The 24,381-nt window shown below is 38.0% G+C and overlaps 3 protein-coding genes across 4 annotated transcripts in view; all 3 read right to left on the minus strand.

Annotated features, from left to right (window-relative positions):
- LOC136837204 (collagen alpha-1(I) chain-like) overlaps positions 1-24,381 on the minus strand; it is a 505,330-nt gene that overhangs the window by 218,459 nt on the left and 262,490 nt on the right. The window lies entirely within an intron of this gene.
- Positions 659-2,625, minus strand: LOC136837188 (myosin light chain kinase, smooth muscle-like). The gene is made up of 2 exons (XM_067101852.1): positions 2,154-2,625; positions 659-1,248 (listed from the first exon to the last, which is right to left on the minus strand). Exons 1-2 carry the CDS (start codon positions 2,623-2,625, stop codon positions 659-661), a joined length of 1,062 nt encoding a protein of 353 aa, XP_066957953.1.
- LOC136837189 (uncharacterized) lies at positions 3,546-4,284 on the minus strand. Its single transcript, XM_067101853.1, has 2 exons — positions 4,040-4,284; positions 3,546-3,837 (listed from the first exon to the last, which is right to left on the minus strand). Exons 1-2 carry the CDS (start codon positions 4,282-4,284, stop codon positions 3,546-3,548), a joined length of 537 nt encoding a protein of 178 aa, XP_066957954.1.

The following is a 24,381-nucleotide window of genomic DNA, read 5'->3' on the forward strand; positions in this document are numbered from 1 at the left end:
AATGCCAATGTATACACCGACTGATAAGTTATCTGCCTGTATGAAAGTTATCTTTACTATTGGCAAGATAAGAGAGAGAAAATGATAAACTCTCGTTAACACTGGTAACCGTTACCGCCAAACATTTAAAATTATTACTATTACTATTAGGACACTTCATGAAAGTTTTGCCTTTTTGTATATATGTAAATTATATAAAGTACCTTAAAAAATAAGGTTTTTAGAAACTTTAATAAAATTTGCTCAGATAAATTTAAAACATCAAACAACAAGACTCCTATTTAAGTTAAATGTCTGACAGATGTTTTCAAATACATCTCTAGTTAACGTTAGGCGCGGCATCAAGTTGAGATCTGAATTGATTCTCGAATATCTAAAGATCGAGTTTCTAATCTGAAGACTGCATTTATCTAAGTTCTGATAGCCCTCTTAACTCTCTCCTCACCTCTCTTAGGTTTGGGGCGCTGAATTCTTTCTTCACCTCTCTTAGGTTTGGGACACTGAATTCTTTCTTCGCCTCTCTTAGGTTTGGAACACTGAATTCTTTCTTCGCCTCTCTTAGGTTTGGGACACTGAATTCTTTCTTCATCTTAGGTTTGGGGCACTGAATTCTTTCTTCGCCTCTCTTAGGTTTGGGGCACTGAATTCTTTCTTCACGTCACTTAGGTTTGGGACACTGAATTCTTTCTTCACATCCCATAGATTTGGGGCACTGAATTCTTTCTTCACCTCTCTTAGGTTTGGGACACTGAATTCTTTCTTCACGTCCCATAGGTTTGGGGCACTGAATTCTTTCTTCACCTCTCTTAGGTTTGGGGCACTGAATTCTTTCTTCGCCTCTCTTAGGTTTGGGACACTGAATTCTTTCTTCACCTCTCTTAGGTTTGGGACACTGAATTCTTTCTTCGCCTCTCTTAGGTTTGGAACACTGAATTCTTTCTTCACTTTTCTTAGGTTTGGGACACTGAATTCTTTCTTCACGTCCCATAGGTTTGGGGCACTGAATTCTTTCTTCACCTCTCTTAGGTTTGGGACACTGAATTCTTTCTTCACGTCCCATAGGTTTGGGGCACTGAATTCTTTCTTCACCTCTCTTAGGTTTGGGGCACTGAATTCTTTCTTCGCCTCTCTTAGGTTTGGAACACTGAATTCTTTCTTCACCTCTCTTAGGTTTGGGACACTGAATTCTTTCTTCGGTTTGGGAACACTCTTTCTTCGCCTCTCTTAGGTTTGGGACACACTTTCTCTCTTAGAGGTTTGGGACTCTCTTAGGTTTGGAACACTGAATTCTTTCTTCACCTCTCTTAGGTTTGGGACACTGAATTCTTTCTTCGCCTCTCTTAGGTTTGGGGCACTGAATTCTTTCTTCGCCTCTCTTAGGTTTGGGACACTGAACTCTTTCTTCATCTCTCTTAGGTTTGGGACACTGAATTCTTTCTTCACCTCTCTTAGGTTTGGGACACTGAATTCTTTCTCTCACGTCCCTCTTAGGTTTGGGGCACTGAATTCTTTCTTCTCCTCTCTTAGGTTTGGGACACTGAATTCTTTCTTCACATCCCTTAGGTTTGGGGCACCTGGAATTCTTTCTTCACCTCTTAGGTTTGGGACACTGAATTCTTTCTTCACGTCCCATAGGTTTGGGACACTGAACTTTTCTTCACACACTGAATTCTTTCTTCATCTCTCTTAGGTTTGGGGCACTGAATTCTTTCTTCACCTCTCTTAGGTTTGGAACACTGAATTCTTTCTTCACCTCTCTTCAGGTTTGGGACACTGAATTCTCTTTCTCTTAGGTTTGGCCTCTCTTAGGTTTGGGTTTGGAACACTGAACTCTTTCTTCTCTCTCTCTTAGGTTTGGGACACTGAACTCTTTCTTCATCTCTCTTAGGTTTGGGACACTGAACTCTTTCTTCATCTCTCTTAGGTTTGGGACACTGAATTCTTTCTTCGCCTCTCTTAGGTTTGGCACACTGAATTCTTTCTTCACCTCTCTTAGGTTTGGAACACTGAATTCTTTTTTCACCTCTCTTAGGTTTGGCACACTGAATTCTTTCTTTACCTCTCTTAGGTTTGGAACACTCATCTCTCTTCTTTGGGACATCTCTCTTTCTTCATCTCTCTCTTAGGTTTGGAACACTGAATTCTTTTTTCACCTCTCTTAGGTTTGGCACACTGAATTCTTTCTTTACCTCTCTTAGGTTTGGAACACTGAATTCTTTCTTCATCTCTCTTAGGTTTGGGGCACTGAATTCTTTCTTCACCTCTCTTAGGTTTGGAACACTGAATTCTTTCTTCACCTCTCTTAGGTTTGGGACACTGAATTCTTTCTTCATCTCTCTTAGGTTTGGGGCACTGAATTCTTTCTTCATCTCTCTTAGGTTTGGGACACTGAACTCTTTCTTCGCCTCTCTTAGGTTTGGCACACTGAATTCTTTCTTCACCTCTCTTAGGTTTGGAACACTGAATTCTTTCTTCATCTCTCTTAGGTTTGGGGCACTGAATTCTTTCTTCGCCTCTCTTAGGTTTGGGACACTGAATTTTTTCTTCACCTCTCTTAGGTTTGGGACACTGAATTCTTTCTTCATCTCTCTTAGGTTTGGGGCACTGAACTCTTTCTTCACCCATTTTAGGTTTGGGACACTGAACTCCTTCACCTTCTTAGGTTTGGGACACTGATCTCTTTCTTCACCTCTCTTAGGTTGTGACACTAAAATCTTTCTTCACCTTTTAGGTTTGGGATGCTAGACTCTTCCTTCACCTCTCTTAGGTTTGGGACACTGGACTCTCTCTTCACCTTTCTTAGGTTTGGGATGCTAGACTCTTTCTTCACCTCTCTTAGGTTTGGGACACTGGACTCTCTCCTCACCTCTCTTAGGTTTGGGACATTAAAATCTTTCTTCACATTTTAGGTTTGGGATGCTGGCCTCTATCCTCATCTTTCTTTGGTTTGGGACACTGGGCTCTTGCTTCACCTCTTTTAGGTTTGGGATGCTAGACTCTTTCTTCATCTCTCTTAAGTTTGGGACACTGGACTCTTTCTTCACTTTCTTAGATTAGGGACACTGAACTCTTTCTTCACCTCTCTTAGGTTTGGGACACTGGACTCTTTCTTCACCTTCCTTATGTTTGAGACACTGGACTCTTTTTTCACCTTCCTAGGTTCGGGACACTGGACTCTTTCTTCGCCTCTCTTAGGTTTGAGACACTGAATTTTTTCTTTGCCTCTCTTAGGTTTGGGACACTGAATTTTTTCTTCACCTCTCTTAGGTTTAGGACACTGAATTCTTTCTTCACCTCTCTTAGGTTTGGGGCATTGAACTCTTTCTTCGCCCCTTCACCCCTCTTAGGTTTGGGACATTGGACTCTTTCTTCACCTTCTTAGGTTTGGGACACTGGACTCTTTCTTTGCCTCTCTTAAATTTGGGACACTGAACTCTTTCTTAACCTCTTAGGTTTGGGATACTGGACTCTTTCTTCACCTCTTAGGTTTGGGACACTAGACTCTTTCTTCACCTCTCCTAGTTTTGGGACACTGAACTCTTTCTTCAACTCTTAGGTTTGAGATGCTGGACTCTTTCTTCACCTCTCTTAGGTTTGGGACACTGGACTCTTTCTTCACCTCTCTTAGGTTTGGGACACTGAACTCTTTCTTCACCTCTTAGGTTTGGGATGCTGGACTTTTTTTCTTCACTACTCTTAGGTTTGGGACACTGGACTCTTTCTTCACCTCTCTTAGGTTTGGGACACTGAACTGTTTCTTCACCTCTTAAGACTGGGATGCTGGACTTTTTCTTCACCACTCCTAGGTTTGGGACACTGGACCCTTCCTTCGACTCTCTTAGGTTTGGGACACTGAACTCTTTTTTCACCTCTTTGGTTTGAGATGCTGAGCTTTTCCTTCACCTCTCTTAGGTTTGGGACACTGATCTTTTCTTCACCTCTTAGGTTTGGGATGCTGGACTCTTCATCTCTCTTAGTTTGGGACACTGGACTCTTTCTTCACCTCTCTTAGGTTTGGGACACTAAACTCTTTCTTCACCTCTTAGGTTTGGAACGCTGGACTCTTTCAACACCTCTCTTAGGTTTGGGACACTGGACTCTTTCTTTACCTCTCTTAGGTTTGGGACACTGGACTCTTTCTTCACCTGTCTTAGGTTTGGGATACTGGACTCTTTCTTTATCTCTCTTAGGGTTGGGACATTGAACTCTTTCTTCACCTCTTAGGTTTGGGATGCTGGACTCCTTCACCTCTCTTAGGTTTGGGACACTGAACTCATTCTTCATCTCTTAGGTTTAGGACACTGGACTCTTTCTTTACCTCTCAGCTTGGGATGCTGGACTCCTTCACCCCTCGGAATTGGAACTCAGAACTGTCTTTTTACCCCTCTTGTGTTTGGTAGAATGAAAAGTTTAAGTATATCTTAAGTTTAACCAGACCACTGAGCTGATTATCAGGTCTCCTAGGGCTGGCCCGAAGAATTAAATTTATTTTACATGCCTAAGAACCAACTGGTTACCTAGCATCGGGACCTACAGTTCATTGTGGGATCCGAACCACATTATGACGAGAAATTAATTTCTATCGCCAGAAATAAATTCCTCTAATTCTTCATTAGCAGGTAGGAGAGTTGGTAGAATGAATTGTATCTTCACCCCTTATGGGCTGGGCACAGAGAATTCTATCTTAGCTACTCTTAGGGGTGGAACTTGGAATTCTTTCTTCGCCTCACAGATTTGGGATTCAGAAATGTTCTTAACTTCTCTTGGATTTGGAACTTTGAACTCTTTTCTTCACCTCTTAGGTTTGGAACTCGTTACTCTTTCTTCACCTGTCTTGGGTCTGGCCCACTGAACTCTGTACTCCACCTGTATTAGGTTTGGCACAGTGAACTATATCGTCACTTCTTTCAGGTTTGACAATCTAAACTCTTTCATCACGTCACATTTAAGAAACCTGAATTATTTTTCAAGTCTCTTAGGCCTGGCACTCTGAACTCTTTCTTCATCCCGTAGGATTCACAAATTAAAACTTTTTTTTATTTTTTTTTTTTTTGCTTATCTTAAGGGCGGTACTGAACTCTTTCAGGTTTGGGACAATGAACCTTCCTCATATCTCTCTTAAGTTCGGAAGCTCGCTGAACTCGTTCTTCATCTGTCTCGCGTTTGGCACTGTGAATTCTATGTTCACCTCTTGGGGATGGCTACCTGCATTCACTCCTCACCTCTGTTAGGTTTAACAGACTGAAATCCTACTTCATCTCTCTTATGCTTATCTTTAAGCAGTAACCTCACGGCATTAGATTCGCCATCGTTGTTAAATTCATTTTTTCTCTCTTAATATGACTCCATCACAAAAATCAATTCACAAGGCGGTGGTCCCGTTACCGCAGAAGGTGACAAGTTCGCGTCAGTTTTCTATATTTCATTTTCTCATTCCATAAATTATACATATCTAAATACGCATCTGTTGTTTAGAAATTCATATTTCAAATAATAAATACTGAACCATTTACTAGCATAACCATACCCCCTTCCTCTCTCTCTCTCTCTCTCTCTCTCTCTCTCTCTCTCTCTCTCTCTCTCTCAGTCACCTAAGATAAGGATAACTATGACGTAAACCTTACTCTACGACAAACATAAAGATAAGATCTTTATCCGAGTAAGCGACATTTGCCCATGACCAGAATGAGAGAGAGAGAGAGAGAGAGAAGAGAGAGAGAGAGAGAGAGAGAGAGAGAGAGAGAGAGAGAGAGAGAGAGAGAGAGAGGAAATACAATTGGTATTATTAAGCAGATTGTGTTGTACACTTATGAAATGAAATAATCCTAAACACACCAAAATCAGGTAGATGCCTTTTCCCTCACGAGAGGGTGCAAGGACAAGCATCTGTTGTTCCCCTTTTCCCTTTCACCGGTTTTTCGCTATTCTCACTGCATTTCTCCTTATTCCTTCATTATCATTTATGCCATACCCTCCTTCCAATTAATTCAAAGCTATCAATATTAATTCTACAATGGAACCCAAGGTGTCCTAGCTCCACTATATATGTGTCAAGATTTCTGCCACAAGTCAGTAGTTATCCCTGTTGTACCTTTAGTACTTTTATTTTTGTTCCCATATGTTTAATTTTTTCCTGCGACAATCAGTTTCCTTAGAAGATTGGCATTACCCTTGATGGTTGAAACAGCATATCAATAACTTGCGTCTTTCCATTAAGAAATTTGCCTTTATAATTACACATTTTATTTTATAATATATATCATATATTTCATATTACTGTTGATCAAAATATATAAATAACAAACGTAATAACTTTTCCATTTTTTCATTTACCTGTACGATAACCGCTAAACTCAGCTTCTCTCACCACACAAACACACACACACACACACACAACCAAAAACCAAAAGGTACAGAGGTGGAAAACAAGAACGACTAAACACGAAAACAACAAACAATATAACCCAGATTTACGAGATTCGCCCCCTGAAAAACAAGGTAGGTGGGCTCCTGTCCCAACAACAAGGTCAAGTCCTCTCAAAAGCTGTCCTATACTTGAGTCTGATCTCGTAGCCCCCGCCCCCAACAACCCCAGCACCCGCGCCTTGATATATGAATGTCAAATTCTCCTTGAATGTTCTCTCTCATTACCCTTTCTTCCACACTGAGCCCTTCAAACTTCCAACCCGTGGTCCACAGATATAGGAGCCATCATCTCTGAAGACCCAACATGGACAGCTCATATTGGCAGCCATGGAAGAGGATTCTCTGTATAGAGTCAAGTGTACGGCAACAGGTAGTAGTTACTCAAGGGGTTGCTGATATCCAACTGTTGATCAAGTAACTTCTTCAAAACAATGTAATAACGAAATATCAGGTAAAAGAAAATTCCTACCCACAGATCAATAATAATAATAATAATAATAATAATAATAATAATAATAATAATAATAATAATAATAATAATAATAATAATAATAATAATAAAAGTAGACGAACGCCCAGAAATATACAGAGACAGGAGAATGAAAAAGAGAACAGAGGAATGGCACAGCAAACCAATGCACGAACAGTACATGAGACAGACTAAAGAACTGGCCAGCAATGAAACGTGGCAATGGAAACAGAAGGAATGCTAACAGCGGCACAAGATCAGGCCCTAAGAACCAGATATGTCCAAAGAACAATAGATGGAAATAACATCTCACCTAAGTGCAGGAAGTGCAATATGAAAGACGAGACCATAAACCGCATAGCAAGCGAATGTCCGGCGCTTGCACAGAACCAGTACAAAAAGAGGCACGATTCAGTAGCAAAAGCCCTCCACTGGAGCCTGTGCAAGAAACACCAGCTAGCTTGCAGTAACAAGTGGTACGAACTCCAACCTAAGGGAGTGACAGAAAAGGATCAGGCAAAGATCTTCTGGGACTATGGTATCAGAACAGATAGGGTGATACGTGCCAAAAGACCAAACTTGACGCTGATTGACAAAATCAAGAAGAAAGTATCATTCACTGATGTCGCAATACCATGGAACACAGAGTAGATGAGAAAGAAAGGGAAAAAACTGATAAGTATCAAGACCTGAAAGTAGAAATAAGAAGGATATGGGATATGCCAGTGGAAATCGTACCCATAATCATAGGAACACTAAGCACGATCCCAAGATCCCTGAAAAGGAACCTGCAAAAACTAGATGCCGAAGTAGCTCCAGGACTCATGCACAAGTGATGGACTCCTAAGGAGGCAGGATGCAACCCGGAACCCCACAGTATATATACCACTCAGTCGAATAGGATGACTGAGATAGAAAGAAAAAAAAGTAATAATACTAATGAATTTTATTTCAGGTCAAGGCCATATACATGGAATATACAAAGTAGAGACAATACACACTATAGATACATGAGATAACCTGATAAAAAATTATAATCGGCAATATCCATACAGTTGCTGAAGAAGCAGAAAAAATAGTGTTCATAGTAATGGTAATGACAGTAATAATATTCAAATAGTAAAAAAAAATATTAAAAATAAAAAAAATAGATTGCATACAATTAATTCCAGCTAGGGACCTCAGGTGGTTACAGAAGTCAGTTCCAGAGGGCTAAATAAGAAAACTGAAAATAGTAAAGCTCTATAGTGATACTAATCACTGTGATAATAAAAAAAAGAAAACACTAATAATAACAATAAACGTAGAAATATAATAATAATAATAATAATAATAATAATAATAATAATAATAATAAATAATAATAATAATAATAACAACAGATTCTGCAGATGACACTTCGTAATTGCAAAGAAAGAGATTAAGTCAGTAAGTGCGCCAGAAACCACATGCCAAGTGTAAATAGTGCGACAAGCAACGTATCATGCAAGTAGTGCACCGTACCACAGTTTTGAAGAGCGTGGTTATTATTGATTACCTAAAGTATCTGGAAAATGATCTTGATAATGAATCTGGGGTTATGATGAACAAGTACTGCAACAATTTTTTTTTATATTTATGGAGATTTCTTAGCCCGTATGGACACTCTTAGAATCAAAATTTCTTAAAAACCTTTTTATCTCCTTAGCATTTTATGTCAAAATTTCATTTTTTATGCATTTTATGTATATTTCTTAAAAAACCTTCAAGTCTAAAGTATCATATTTATAATTAGAAATTTGTATCATGTTTTTCATGTACAAATAAAATTTCTTTCTAGTTAATCCTGACGTACAAAGCTTATGTATTACATGTATGCCATTCTTTATACGTCATCTAAACTGGAACACATATAAATTTATTATTATTATTATTATATTACAGTTCGCTTCTGGAACACATATAAATTATTATTATTATTATTATATTATTATTATTACAGTTCGCTTCTCCTACCTCTTGGAGTGTAATCTAAAAGACATTCTAGAAAGAGACTGGCAAGATACCTGGAGACAGAAGGTCAGAGCGTGCTGGCGAAGAGAGGTGAAAGACATAAGAGAAGTAAGGCAACCGGCGAAAGTTGAGAGCACCTCCTGAACAGCAGTGTTCGTCAGAGAGCACTGTGGCAAAAGGTCACATGCAAATTTTTTGTAATTTTTTACACCATGCGTACGCACACTGGGTATCGCTAATCACGCCAGTTTTGACGGTTTTCCCCGTCCTTCAAAATACAGGTGATTTATATATTTTCACGATGAAAATACTGGACTCACACTGATTTAAATAACGTACTAGATTTAAAAGTCACGAAGCTACTCTACATTCAGTACAACCATGGACGCTTTATATTAGTGCAAATATGTAACGTGGAGATACTATTTCCCTTTTGACCAACTGGGTCTCTACACCTTGAAACATTAACTTTTCGATTCCTCTACAACCCTGACATCATGGCCTTGGATTCTTTCTAGGACAACCTAAACTAAACACCAAACCCTGAACGTAATTTTACTGAAAATGCAAGTGCCAAGTACATTCATTTATCAATTACTGACCCAAAGAGGACAAGAAAAGGGAGGGGCAAGGAAGATGGGTTAAGGAACTTAACCACGAAGCAAGTGGAATATGCTTTTCTCCCTCTTCAATGATAAAGGTTATGATCGAGACAGAGGCATAGCTCGTTAGCGCAAGGAAAGAAATTACTATCGACAAATGTAATACTGTGAAGGGGTGGTCTGACGGGTGATACGATGCCACCTGGTAATAGGAGGACCTTTCCCATTTAACTCACAGGAACAGTCTTTACCTAACCTGTGGAATTGTATCTGTCGATGCAGTTTCTTATAAAAATCCAAGAATGATACAGCATCATTTCCCATCACCAAAGTCTAGATGAAATTCATTCAGTCTTCATAAATCATGGGTAACTACTATACAATTCACAATTCATCTGTGAAGACACCACTAATATAGGAGTACACTATATTTACAAATGTGAATAACGTAAAACAGGTGAAGGGACAAAGTTTGTTAGGAATAAAAGAACAAGCTGATCATTCCAATTCTGCCTATAATGCACCCAAGACAATCAAAAAGATGGTTGCGTGCCCTGTTTAAAACACTGCTATCTATCAGACATGAACCTATTCAGTGTAAATTTAGTATATATGGAAAAGCAATCAGTTATTTAAATTGAGTTATTCTTCCGGAAATCTTAATATAAAAATATCTGTTTGCTTTTCATTGTTCCTGCGAGCACCACATCGTCAGTTCGAATTTCCTAAATAACGAATTACGGTACAATGGAAAAATATACCTGGACTTATGTTAATCAGCTCATATTCTGGATAACGGTTACAACAAAGCTCAAGCGCATAAAATCAATGTAAATGAAAAAAAAAAAAAAAAACATATAAGAAACTATCCTCAATAGAACAATAACAATTTATAAAATCTCTTGTATGGACTGCGATTCATATTGGTTGGGGCAGAAAATTAAGGAATAATCTAATGCCACAATAAATCAACATAAATATTCAGTTAGAACAGGTTAAAAGAATAATGCTCCTTATTTGCATCATTGTGAAAAATCACACAGAACAGGCTGGTCCCGCGTTAGTATAATAACAAGATGTAATAATACTTCCTCAAGAAACATCATAGAATTTGCATTTCAACAGCTACCAAACTGAAAATTTTCGAAGGAGATTTAAAAGCAAAACTTGAGATATGTCATTCTTGTTGATGTGTTTAATCCCCCCCTTGGTTTATCCAGTAGCCGAGTTAATCCATGACGGCTGTTCCTTACCTGAATCTCATCTCAACTTCAAACGTAATGACTTTTGCTAAGCAATAAAATATATAGTTTTACATTCTTTAATTAATTGTAGTCGTTATGTAAACACAGCTTTCTTTGTAATCCTTTTTACTGTTTGACATAGTTTGCTTGAGGAGGCTTGAGCAAGGCGAAAGCTCTTGCACTCCGTTGTTTCAACTTCTGAAGATCATTATTAATTTAATCAATAAAATAACGGACATATCCATCCAGAGTATATAAAAACCATAATTTCGAGGAACGAATATACCTTCACAAAGAGTTCGAAGAAATCAATCTTCAGTATTTATTTTTTGCAGTGAAGAGGGAGCTGAAGTCTGAACAGTTTATGAAAATATACACTATCACTCAAACACACCGATTTTCCATTCTGATATATTGAATATGAAAAAAAAACCATTCATACGCAGCTACGCTGAACAAATACAGAATTTAAAGATTTGTACAAGGAAAAGGAATTGATATACAAAAACAAAAGTAGGACAGGCAGGCAAAATATGCATCAGCAGCAGCCCTTTTCATGGGCGTACCCCTGTACACAATGGGTTAAGCTGGATGGGTGGGGTCCCATGATTGATACAGATAAGAGGAAGTAAATGAGCCCTATTGGATATCGTGATGGGGGAGGGTGGATGACAGAGGATGGAGAGGAAGAGGAGGGGTGAAGGAGGGGAGGGAGGGGGAGGGGAGGGAGGGGAGGAGGGAGGAGGAAGGAAGGGAGGGAGAGGTTAAATTCCAACAACGCAATCATGGGAAAAATCAAGGAAAGAGACACATCCGCTTTATTTCAACTGTATTTTTCTCATAGTTCATACTATAACAACTTTAATGCGACTTCATGTGTTTTTCCAGACTCAGTGACATTCAGGCTTTGCAAATGAATGAAAAAGAAACGAAGTTAGAATGTAAACATATGGCTCGGTCTGGCCGAGCATTATCCCCATCAAACCGAAAAATTCTTAAAATTAAACAGCAACCTTTTGAGCCATTTCTATAAAAATCAATTGGAATGGAATGGACTAAAAGAATTTAGGCCGCAGGCCAAGCACTGGGACCTATGAGGTCATTCCGCGCTGGAAAAGAAACTGAGACTAGGTAAGGTTGAAAGATGTGACAGGAGGAAAACCTCGCAGTTGCACTATGAAATAATTGTTAGAAGGTGGATAGCAAGATGGACGAAAGACAATATGACAAGAGGTACAGTAAAAGGAACGAAAGGGTTTGCAGCTAGGGGCCGAAGGGACGCTGCAAAAACCTTCAGTAATGCCTACAGTGCACCCCGTGACGTGCACTGACGGCACTAACCCACTACGGGGATAAAAATCAATTGACTATAAAGCATCTGTGTAATCAAACCAAAACTTAACCACGCCCATTTGCTTTAAAGCAGGGTATTGCCACAACTACTATGCTTCCACCAGAGAGCAAAAACAGATACTATCAGAGGTTGGGAGGCTTCCATAAAAGCATACGTCGAAGGACTTGCAATATAATTGTAAAATAACACATACTCTTCGCAAGGGTTTATTATTTTCCGCACCGACAAGACCCGAGGCCTTTACACGTACCTGGAAAAGAAAGAGAATGCATATTAATAATATTTCATAGCAGTAGTGGGGTGAATAGTGTACAGTGCTGTACATATCATTATTACACACACACACAAACATATATATATATATATATATATATATATATATATATATATATATATATATATATATATATATATATATATATATATATATATATATATATATATATATATATATATATATATATATATATATATATATATATATATATATATATATATATATGTGTGTGTGTGTGTGTGTGTGTGTGTGTGTGTGTGTGTAGAATCTACCGGTCACTTTTTACCAAATGCACATGTAATTGTAATATCCACAATGCCCTCTCAACTTCTCGAATTCTTCGCGCTTTTTTTTGGATACGCTTGTCACTACAAAGCCTTAAGATCCAAGTGCAAGAGATTGAAAATCTCAGTGAAGAATCATTTTTTACTGAAAATGAACTAGGTACTCTAAACGCGCTAAAGGTAAATAACATAAATAAATTAAAAAACGAATAGAGATTAGCAAAAAATTACAAAATGCTACACAATTTTCATACCACATCACTAATAGTTTGACTTTCATCGCTGAATAAAAGTTGAAAATATCAGTTATACCAAAACTGATAAAAACGGTGGTAAAAGTATATTTGCATTATCTTTCTTTACTACGCGTTCTTCAATGAAAAGGTAGAATCAGCAGGATAATTATCACAATTCTGCGTCAAAGTTCCTGCTGATACGTGAGTTGACCTAGAAATAAGTGAACATATAAATGGTGATTCTACTTATAAAGAACATTATTCTAACTAAAAAGTCGCCCAGTATACGCAAAACTGCCCAAAAAGTTTCTATACAAAACAGAGAAAAAGATCATTACTTCAAATATGTGCCAAAAAAACTTGTGATAAAACTTTTGCCCTAAACCATAAAACAACAATAATAATAGCCATATAGCAGCGACTCTCTCTCTCTCCTTCCTCAGAGGCGAGATACCAGAAGAACAGGCCTGGCCATAAACGTGTTTTCCCAAACGACGCTAAAATGCAATTCGGCGGCATTGAACACATTGAGAGCATGCGCCAAGCTCTTCAACTGGCCTTTAACAGCTGTTCCTGCACTTGAGGGCCTTGTTGTCAGATCTGCGATAAAGAAGCCATGCGCATTTCCCTTAGACGTGCTTTTTGTGGTCTTCCAACGCTCTCACTAATATGCGTTTTAATCGATGTAATTTTTCGCGTATCTTTCCTTGGAATTTTATCAAGTGACATTCATGAAGGCTGCGGCCACAAACAGATAAAAGAAGGGGGGAGGGAGGTGCATGGAAGATTAACGCTCCTTACTTGTGTGGGTTAATGCCGTGCGTTACAGACCAAATCATGACCGCAAATATAATTCTAGTTATAAAATTCTGGAGCACAACTGTCGCTCTACTCTAAAAACCGTACAATAGTAGTTTATTGTCTTTATAAAACGCACATGCCGTACCGCTATCTATATTTTATTTCTAAAAAGTTATCTAGTCCATATACACTCTAGGTATTCATCCCTTCTTGTTGGCACACACAATTACGTAATTCAATTCCAGAGCAATCCCAAACAAAAATAAAAAAATAAAAATTCAGCTCCAATACAATCTATATTTTGTATTCTTACGGAAAAAATATCACGAAAATGAGAAGAATCATAATCTAAGATTGCACCAAAAAATAATATTCAGTACATTTCATGATTAAGAACAACACATAGATTTCCTAACTTGAAACAATATCATTAATAATCATAACAATTATAACAATAATAATAATATCCAACGACCAATAAAAACCAGGCCATTGTGCCTGGCCCGAGAGAGCCACAAAGGAGCGAGGAAATACCCAGGACACATTAATCATGCCAACCACAGCAAACACATTCCTTATGTGCAACGGGTGACAGGGTAGAAAATATGCATAAAACACCACAATTCTCACCGAATGGTTATGTAAATAGAAAACCATTAATGTTTATGAGGAGCCTTCATCATAACCGATTATAAAACGGTAACTATGCAATAGTCTCTTCCTACTTGGAAAGCCGCAAGCCACATGTATGACAGTCATAATTTACGAAAAAAGATTTAATTACATAGAAAACTTGGCTGCAATAACGATACACCATCGCTTACCTATTTCAAAGGAAATCTTAATCCCATACGTTTCTCAGTGTTAGAAAATTATCATCATTATCGTCTACAACGACGTGAGACGCAAAGGGCTTCGGTGAAATTCCGCCACTCGTGTCTTTCCCGTTCTTTACCTTCTAGAAATTTCTGCTCATTTCCAGCCTCCCGTCTCATAGTTCGCGTCCAAGATCTGGGTCTTTTACATCTTCTATTGCCCAGAGAAGCCCAGCTGACACTATCGTATATTATTCTACAGGGGGTGGCGGGAAGGACATGTCAAGGCCCTCTTCATCTTTCCTTCATCGTTATCTCATCTACATATATGAACTTTCGTAATTCCCAATATAGCATCATTTCTCACTCTATTCTGCATCTGACGTCTAATGTTCTTCTTAAGGGTTTATTCTCATATAGAGGACATTTTCTTACATACAGTTTAACTGTCACGTCATGACATTTGTCCACAAAGCAATACAAATCGTACTTTCCATTTGATTTCTAAATCTTACTTCACCTGCCAACAGTTTGAGTTTCCCTTTTTAGTCTTACACTAATTCCAACTCAAGTATTGAATATCACTGTTCCTAAGTATTTGAAAGATTCAATCTTATTAATACTTTCTCCTTCTAGTGTTATTTAACCTTTTTGGCCAGAGTCGGTCCCGCTGCTGTTTTTCTTGGAATTATCTTGAGCCCCATCTCTCTAAATGTGACGCATTCAATTCAACAAACTTTGTAATTCTTTCAGCATCATCTGCGTACTCGAAGTATGTCAATATTCTGACATGCCAATCGAAATATTCTCTAACATCTCCAAATATCAATATTTTAGCAAAACTTACTTAAATTTCATAAACGTTAAACTCAGGTTAGTCAAATAAAACTGACAGCTATCATTATCGCAAAAGCACTACTGTTTAGGCCCTGCAGTCCTAGGGAATGACAGTGGCTTGGCATTTCTTAATGTATCCCAAGGCGAAGGAGCACCTAGGGGCGAGTCGTAACCCTCTGGGAGGAGGCTGCTCTTCCTAATAGCAAAAGATCTTTGCTCTTTTGAGCCCAAAAACTGCCACATGCCTCAGAAGTGCCAATGGTTAAAGGTAATAATATACTGTCTCTTATGACCTAGAAGCGCCACAATAGAAGCGCCAGAAGGGACTGTATACCCCTAAGCGAGAAAAAGCTCCTACAGGGCAGATGAGCCTCCCGTCTTGAGGCCAGTGGCAACCACAGTTTTCACTCCTGTAGAGTGCAGAAAAAAAATAATTGGATTCTTATTGGTCTGCATGGTATGAAAGTCACCAGTTGGGCGGGGCCAAGGGGACTGCAGCCCCAGCTCCAGTAGTGATAAAGCAAAGAGCCACAGAAAATAAAATACAAGCCCTGGAACTTTTAAAAGTATGTGGATAAGATGAAAGAGAGAAGCACATTGTATCTGATTTGCTTAGGGACAGAAAGGGCAATATGTTCAGGAATGGAAGGACGAAAGTGACCGTATCTAGAGTACATGAAAGGTGCACAAACTAGAACTAGGCGAGGAGTAGCCTATTGCTTATTGTGTCAGGAACACTGAAGACGTGTGTATCCATAATATTGAGTATGCAGTGATGAACGAGTAACCGGTAAGAACAAATTCAGACAATGGATCTGGGGCGAAACTAAAAACATTAATTAACAAAGACATAGTAATATGATTGAAAAACAACAATAAATAAAATAACTTATTATCATAGCAAGTACTCTGGCTATCTCGAGCATTTAGCAGTTTCAGAGTGGCTTAAATATTGATAATAATCCACGGTGTGCACATTCTATCAAGACATAATTAATGCATAATTAGGATATAATAAACCCTTTACAGGTAATTAGTGAATTAGGGCATTATCTAATTATATGAGAGAACTAATTAATCGCTGTCAGAACTGACATCTAATCATGAAAGTCAATATCGAAAGTGTCAACGCCTAACAATACAATGTACAATTCCGAGATAAAATAGCAGTACCGATCACTAAGCAAATACATCCGTAATATATATATATATATATATATATATATATATATATATATATATATATATATATATATATATATATACATAGAGATAGAGAGAGAGAGAGAGAGAATATACATATTTAGGAAGACCAGTGTTTTCGATGCACGAACATTGATTTGACGGGTCAAAGGCAATTTCTCAACGTACATCCACCTTCCTCCACGGCAAGGCAACAATAGTAATTGTTTAAACATATCCACATCATCAATAAAATTTCTGATAAAAAATTTAATTTTCATTAAGAGAGAGAGAGAGAGAGAGAGAGAGAGAGAGAGAGAGAGAGAGAGAGAGGGAGAACAGTAGCCCTATCGCACATGCACAAACAAACGCGCGCACACTTCGGACTGGCTGGCATCAACGCTCGTAAACCTCAGCGCAGACAGGTGGAGTGGGTATGAAGGGGGATAGGACGGAGATCGAACTGGGAGAAGGACAGAGCATGTGTGGATGGGAGGGGGAAGGGTGATCAGACATCCCACGCGACCAATTGCCAAGCCACTATCAACCTTCCGCACGGAGGGAGGCAAGGTCGATCATCCCGTGCCTCGATCAAGGCCCGGATACCACTATTCACACGCCGCCTGAAGAATGGACCAATTTTTCAGTGTCATGCCATGAACACTACACTGTGTTGAATGCCAGTGTTACAATCCCATACCGCTTGAGAGGGCTCGGGCCTCTCTTCCCATACCTACAGACAGTTCCTAGTTATCAATATCACCAAATGTATTACCACATGATAGAACAATGTAAATCAATAAGTTTACCATGGGATACAGAATTGGTTTTGAATAATTTGCCCCTGGCCGATTACCTGCAAAGGAAACGAGTGGTAGGAGATCTTAGTAGCCAGAGGTCAACTTGTATGTTCCGTAACAATATACTATGATGAAAATGTTCGGTCAGGGAAGTAAACGTCTATAATGTTACAAAGGTCAGGATGCACATTTGTTTTACGATTAAACACTGCGACATTATAACAAATAAATTCATTTTAACAATAGTCAAATTATATAATTTTGGTGGGAACAAGAAATACGGAACGTTCCTAGCTATATATATAATTTTTTTTCGGAAAAGCTATAGGTTATCGTTGCTCAACTTAAATAAATTACAAAGCAAAGTGAATTAAAGTCATGTATTCTACTTACGAAAAATAATCGAAGATCTGCAAGTTTCATAACAACGGGAATGCAAGCACTTATGCCTAAAATAAAAGGAGGGAAGGGATTAAGTCAACGTAAGCGTGACTTACTGACCGACAAAATGCGGCCATGGCCCCAGCCATTTCTTCAACAGCAGGTTTGACACCATCAGGCAAAATTATGTTCCAGTTATTCAAATGGAAAGGTTGCGTTTGGCTGTTCAAACTTTATATGAAACAGAACTTGAGTACTTAATGAGCGCAATACAATGGCGGCAAGCAACATGAACGACTCACTGGTTCTCATGAAGTCGGCCATAGGCTGGCATGGATCCTTGCCCAGAGGCAGCCCGCAAATGCGGCAAAATGTATGAGGAAATATAAGTCTTAATGTGGACCTCTGGACTCGGGACTTCCAACAAAGAGTATCAGGAATGAAATACTTGTAACATGTCAAACGTGCCATTTCCGCATTTCGAAATTTCGAATGACCACCTTCGGCCTCACACACCTAGACAATTCAGCGTGCCGTAACTGTTATAGGAATTACGTTTCCATAGTCAATATATCAGAAGTAATTACACACACACACACTATATATATATATATATATATATATATATATATATATATATATATATATATATATATTTATAACTATAATATATTTATTTATTTAAACTATAAAGTTGAACCAAATGCTACAAACACAGCTTTTTTAATGCAACATTAAGAACTGTATAAAATATCGCTGCCATTTACATCTACCATATATGTTGATAAAAAAAAAGGAAATCTGGGAACGAAAGCTGTCTGAATAACTGCGGTTTCGACAATGAAAACAAAACAGGAGATATTAACTGAGGCATAATAAAAGCATGAGTAACGATGGTGAAATGAAATATGACTGCCAATACAATCCTAGAGAGAATGAGAACGGAAACACAAAAAGAAACGTATTCAAGATGTATCACCTCCTGTGACGATAAACCAGAATTACGAACAGCTGAAGAGATCATTAGTATGTTGAGGGCACACAGCAGAAGAACCTCTTGCTCCTCGTTCTCACATCCTCCTTTCTTTCCTTTCTCGTCCATTTCCCTCTCTACTTTCTTCGCCTTTCTTTCATTCTTTTCACCCGAGCAGTAGCTCGCCGTTAACCACCATACGTCGCACGCTTCCACTTAATAGCCATACCAGCCGAGCTGCACCTCCCAGCTGAACCTTTTAATACTGTAATGGGGGAGAGGAAGAGACGGCGGGGGAAGCACGGAGGTACAGTAGGACACACGGGGGAAGCAGCCCCCAGTGAGCCGAACAGCAGAAGCAATAAGGACAGTGTCTGTGATATTACTTGTAAAATACAAGTTGAAGCAAGATTTAGGGAGTTTTTTCTCATAGAAAAGTAAGAAAACTCCAAAATTCATATGGGAGGGTAAGATACACTGAGCGATACATAATGAAACGTAACAAACGAAGATAGCTGTGGCACAAGATGAAATCCAAGCAAATGCATATGCAGGGAAAATATCCTCTCTCAGTTTAATCAGGCTTCCTCGTCCGAACAGGCTCTTGCTCCTTGAGCATCCCGCAGAGAAAAAGGCGGTAAACGGCCCTAAGACAAAAAGAGTATTATTCATATTGTGCGATCAATTAGCTTCATCATTATAGAGGAATTTATATTCCTAAAAATGCCGTTTAAAATACATAAGTTAGAAGCTATATTACTGGTAATTCTCAACAACACGATCTGCAAATGATGAGATTAATCCGTCAATAGTACCATTTTAAATCTTACGCCATTATGAGTATTTTTAAATTTAATAATAATAATAATAATAATAATAATAATAATAATAATAATAATAATAATAATAATAATAATGAGCACGCCACGTCCGTCAGAATCAGGAATGTTTCAGTACGGAACAAGTTTACTACTAACATCCCTTCAAGTATCATCATAATTGTGCGAGTTTATTCCAAAATTTTACGCGGTTTTCATAAAATGATGCTTACAAATGATCTTTGTAGTTCAACAAATCTACAGTTAGTTATCACGACAGTGAAAAGAGCTGCTCTCAATGGAACTCCAGATCTAACCGGTGCTGGTTTAGACGATGAACCAACCTTTGGCTGGTACTTGAAAGATTCCTGTTTGAAATGAAGTTGTGCAGCCAAGCTCCTGAGAGACCACTTATCCTATTTCTCTAGGCTTGCTGCCTATGAAAAAATAAACACTGCTGAAGCTTGCTGTGTGGGAAAAATAAACATAGCAGAAGTCGAGATAAACGGTGTCCAAGTTGATGACTGAAGCTTCAATTCTGATTACAGATTTGTTTTAAATGATTAACCAAGACAATGTGAATCTTCCCTAAATAAAGCCGAGTCAGCTTCGACAAAATCATTTTCGAGAAGGATTTTCTGACAAGTTTTAATGTCGCTGTTCGGTCAAGATTCAGGCTCTGAAGGAGAGAAGAAATTTTGTTATAATACTGTTCTTTCTGATGATAACATAGGAAGAATTTAACATGAATCACTATCATTATTATCCTTGTTATCAAGGAATGCCGTTTTCATATTTATCACAAGTACTTTTAATAACCTGAAATCCTAGGGCTTACCCAGGCAATAGTGGTTTAGGTATAACAAGTTCGAATGACACACAATTATATGTGTATACATATATATATATATATATATATATATTTATATATATATATATATATATATATATATATATATATATATATATATATATATATATATATATATATACAAACACACACACATACATATGTGTGTGCGTGCCGCCCGCAAGCGTTGGCCTGCTGTTTATCTTTCACCTTAAAAATCTCTAATAAGTTTGAATGGGCAAGATTTAATCTTAAGAACTGAATTCACCTTTCTGATTATAACCAAGAATGCCAGCTATAGGCACCAGCATAGGCTAATTACACCGCAAGATAAAAAATATCACAGAAGCCGATCATGAACACACGCCGACGTTAAACATTACGAGTTATTTCACGGACGTTACGTATCACCGTAAAATGCATAATATAGAAGCATCGAATATACAAACATCCAAATAACAGGTATCAACTTTATTACAGGATGGAAAACACACAAACTTTCGCGTAAATCATATTCGAACACATGTAAAGTTTGAATTACAGGACAATAAGTTACTGGAACTACCGAAAATACAAAGATGTATCGAGTATTTACGCCAACCGCCAGCGTTGAAACGGCTGAATGAGCACATATGCAAATTACCAGTATAGTCTGTGATTGATAGAGACTGACTGTACAATCATGTAGTGTAATACTCTACTATATCAGGCTATTCAAGTAGTATACAGGCCCTACTTACACTGGCTGTACTAATGTATGTATGTATGTATGTACGGTATGTATATATATATATATATATATATGTGTGTGTGTGTGTGAACAAAGAAATTATTACGAAGAAAGTTAAGACTTAAGTACGGTTTGAAACATAATTTTACGGTTCTTCTAAAAACTGTGAGGGAACTGCATAACAGAAACTTCCAATAAATTCGATTTGATACGGTGACAAAAAAAAAAAAAACTTAATACTAAGGCACATGTTTGCATAGCATTCCGACATTCGAGACGTGAGAGAGAGAGAGAGAGAGAGAGTTCTCAATATAAGTACTGCCATTACCATTATTATAATTACTATTTTTACTACTGCTTCAGCGGCTGTGTGGATATTGCAGATACCGGCAGAATAAAATAATTTTAAATATTATTTTATCTCATTTAGTCCTCTGACCTAGATCCTAGCCGTGTTTATTGGCTCTTTTTAATATTTTTACTATTATTCTCATATTCCAAGTATTATAATTACTATTTTTACTACTGCTTCAGCCCTGAACTGAAATAAAGAATATTATTATTATTTTATTATTAGATTATTATTGGCTTATTATATTCCAATTATTAAATTATTATTATTATTATTATTATTATTACTGGCTGTTTGGAATACTTAGAGATAGAGCGAGGGAGCTAAATGAAAGATGATGCGAGAGCAACATCCAACTGGCTGAGACGGGGCATCAGACATCTGTTAGAAATCATTGTGGAAATAAGGGGTGAAGGTTTCTAGTTTTAATGGGCGCCTTACAAGTTTTAGGACCCAACATTCTTCTAATTTACAAATGTGTAGCATTCCGTAACATTCAAGCCTACGCTTTATACTGCATGATTTCATCGCCTGCTGTCTAGCACAACAGGGAAGTTACCAGCGAGAGAGAGAGAGAGAGAGAGAGAGAGAGAGAGAGAGAGAGAGAGAGAGAGATGCAGTACCAAGACGAAAAACTAAAATATCTGTTGAAAAATTTTTATGATATATCAATAAAAAGGATGAGTACCTACAACCTTTTAACTCCATGCTTCTTAAAAAAATCCCTGTCTTTCTCTCTGGCACGCGTTTAAAGCAGCAGGAATCGATGATGGAAGCATGAAGGAGCACCATTTTCTCTCTCTCTCTCTCTCTCTCTCTCTCTCTCTCTCTCTCCTCGTATACTGCATTTGATCATGCAAGATTGCTAGGTCCCTTACGTATCCCCACCACATCTCCCCCAGGGAATCCACTCGTCCTAAGACCGGTGAGGGGGGAGGGGGTCCCAACAGTCATATTCTATTGCACATTATTAAAGGGGGTGTGGAGGGGGGTTAAGAATCCTCCGTGCGTGATAAAAGTCAAGAATTCCAGGAATCGAACACATGAAGGGATAAAATACAGCAGAGGAGTTTTTCAGGAATAGAAGCAACACACAAATAAACAGATACAGACAAACACACTAAAATAAAGGTATTTAAAATGAATCAAAACATTTCAAAATAGTCTTCTATTTATTTTCAAAAGTAAAACCAATACTTCGTTTAAAACGGTTTCAAACATTCAATACAAAATCCAGACCAATGATACAAGTAACCAATTACGTAATGCTACACAACAAGATAATCTCGTGAATAATTTCCGTAACTATACATTCAGAAGACGATAGTCAATAAACTAAAATAAGAGACAAAAGGCGATAAAAAGTCATTTGTTACGAACAATGCTACGCGGGGAACATTATTAATATTATACAGAACAATTATGATTTTGTGTTACTCTGATAAATGAAATGTCTTTCACTGAGCAATCGAATCTTGACACTTTCATTTCTAATATAAATATAAGACAAAGAGAATAATCAATAATTTGCATCTAAAAACCACAGTTCCCCTCGAAGGAGATCCAGAAACCAATACATTTTGAATTTGTGATGGTTGATATAAGCCCAGGGAAAATTCCAGAGGTCAAGGGTGCAGGTGCAAATGGCGTACATAGATAAGAGATGTGATGACAGAATTAAAACTATGACTTCACTGGTTTTGTAACCGTAGAATATCATAGGGAATTAACTCCACTCCTGGCAGTCACAAGTCACTCTTCCGGTTTTTAGAATGGGAAAGCATAATGGTAAGGAATATGTTATGATTCATCTAATCAAGAACACCCGCAAAGGTTATACGTATGGGATTTATATCTTTTAGAGATATTCTGCTCAAAGAAGGTTGCTTGTTATCACAACATAATCTCTCAGAGAGAGAGAGAGAGAGAGAGAGAGAGAGAGAGAGAGAGAGAGAGAGAGAGAGAGAGAGAGAGAGAGCTTAAACATCTAGGCGACAAGCAGATTGATGGCATATCTGTATCTGGCACTTTGCTTCTATTTATTTTTATAAGTATGCTGGCCACTGAGGCCATCAACGTCACTTATGTCAAGTCTCTCTCTCTCTCTCTCTCTCTCTCTCTCTCTCTCTCTCTCTCTCTCTCTCTCTTGAATTTATGACACCTCAAGTTCCCTATGAATTTACTCTTATTTACGAGAGAGAGAGAGAGAGAGAGAGAGAGAGAGAGAGAGAGAGAGAGAGAGAGAGAGAGAGAGAGAGAGAGAGAGAGAGAAGCGTTATTTTAAAATTCCTGGTGAGACTTAAGTTTATCGACTGAAGAAATAACACAAAAACTCCTATAAACCCAGTGCTGCTTCATGTTTCCAAGTTTCCTTTACCATTACACTTCCCACTCGACAGCTATCTAATTTTATCTTTATTCCGATGAAACGGAATAATCGTTGCATTTAAGGATATAAGGTGCAAGTGTGCATGGCTCATTGGTAATGATGTGAGCGTACCCATAACAGCTGTCGGAGTTTTTCTCAACATTCATGTACTATTAGAAATATGCTGGGGAAAACATACACGCATACATGGCTATACAATTATGCATACATATATATAAAATAGCCTACAATAACGCTTGTTGATTTCATCTTACAACAATGAGAAAATCGCCCACGATGAAGCTCTAATTGAGCTTCCGTCCAGTAGACATCATCCAGCAACGTGCATAAGCACGAACGAGCAGAAAATAGGAAATAACAACAAAATTATACTGTCGTCGCATCTGCTTAAGGCCTCTCGAGAAAACCACTTCAACCAACACACAAACCACCACACGTCATTTGCATGTTCAGAAGAGTTATGGTTAGTACAGCGGGTGAGGAGAACTCTGGACAGACTAACGCGGGCAGTCGAATTAATAAAAAAGAATAAGACCGTATACAGTAAGATTTAATACGCTGATGCGATG

Source organism: Macrobrachium rosenbergii, chromosome 58, assembly GCF_040412425.1.
Source record: "Macrobrachium rosenbergii isolate ZJJX-2024 chromosome 58, ASM4041242v1, whole genome shotgun sequence".
In the NCBI taxonomy this organism is placed as follows: Eukaryota; Metazoa; Arthropoda; class Malacostraca; order Decapoda; family Palaemonidae; genus Macrobrachium; species Macrobrachium rosenbergii.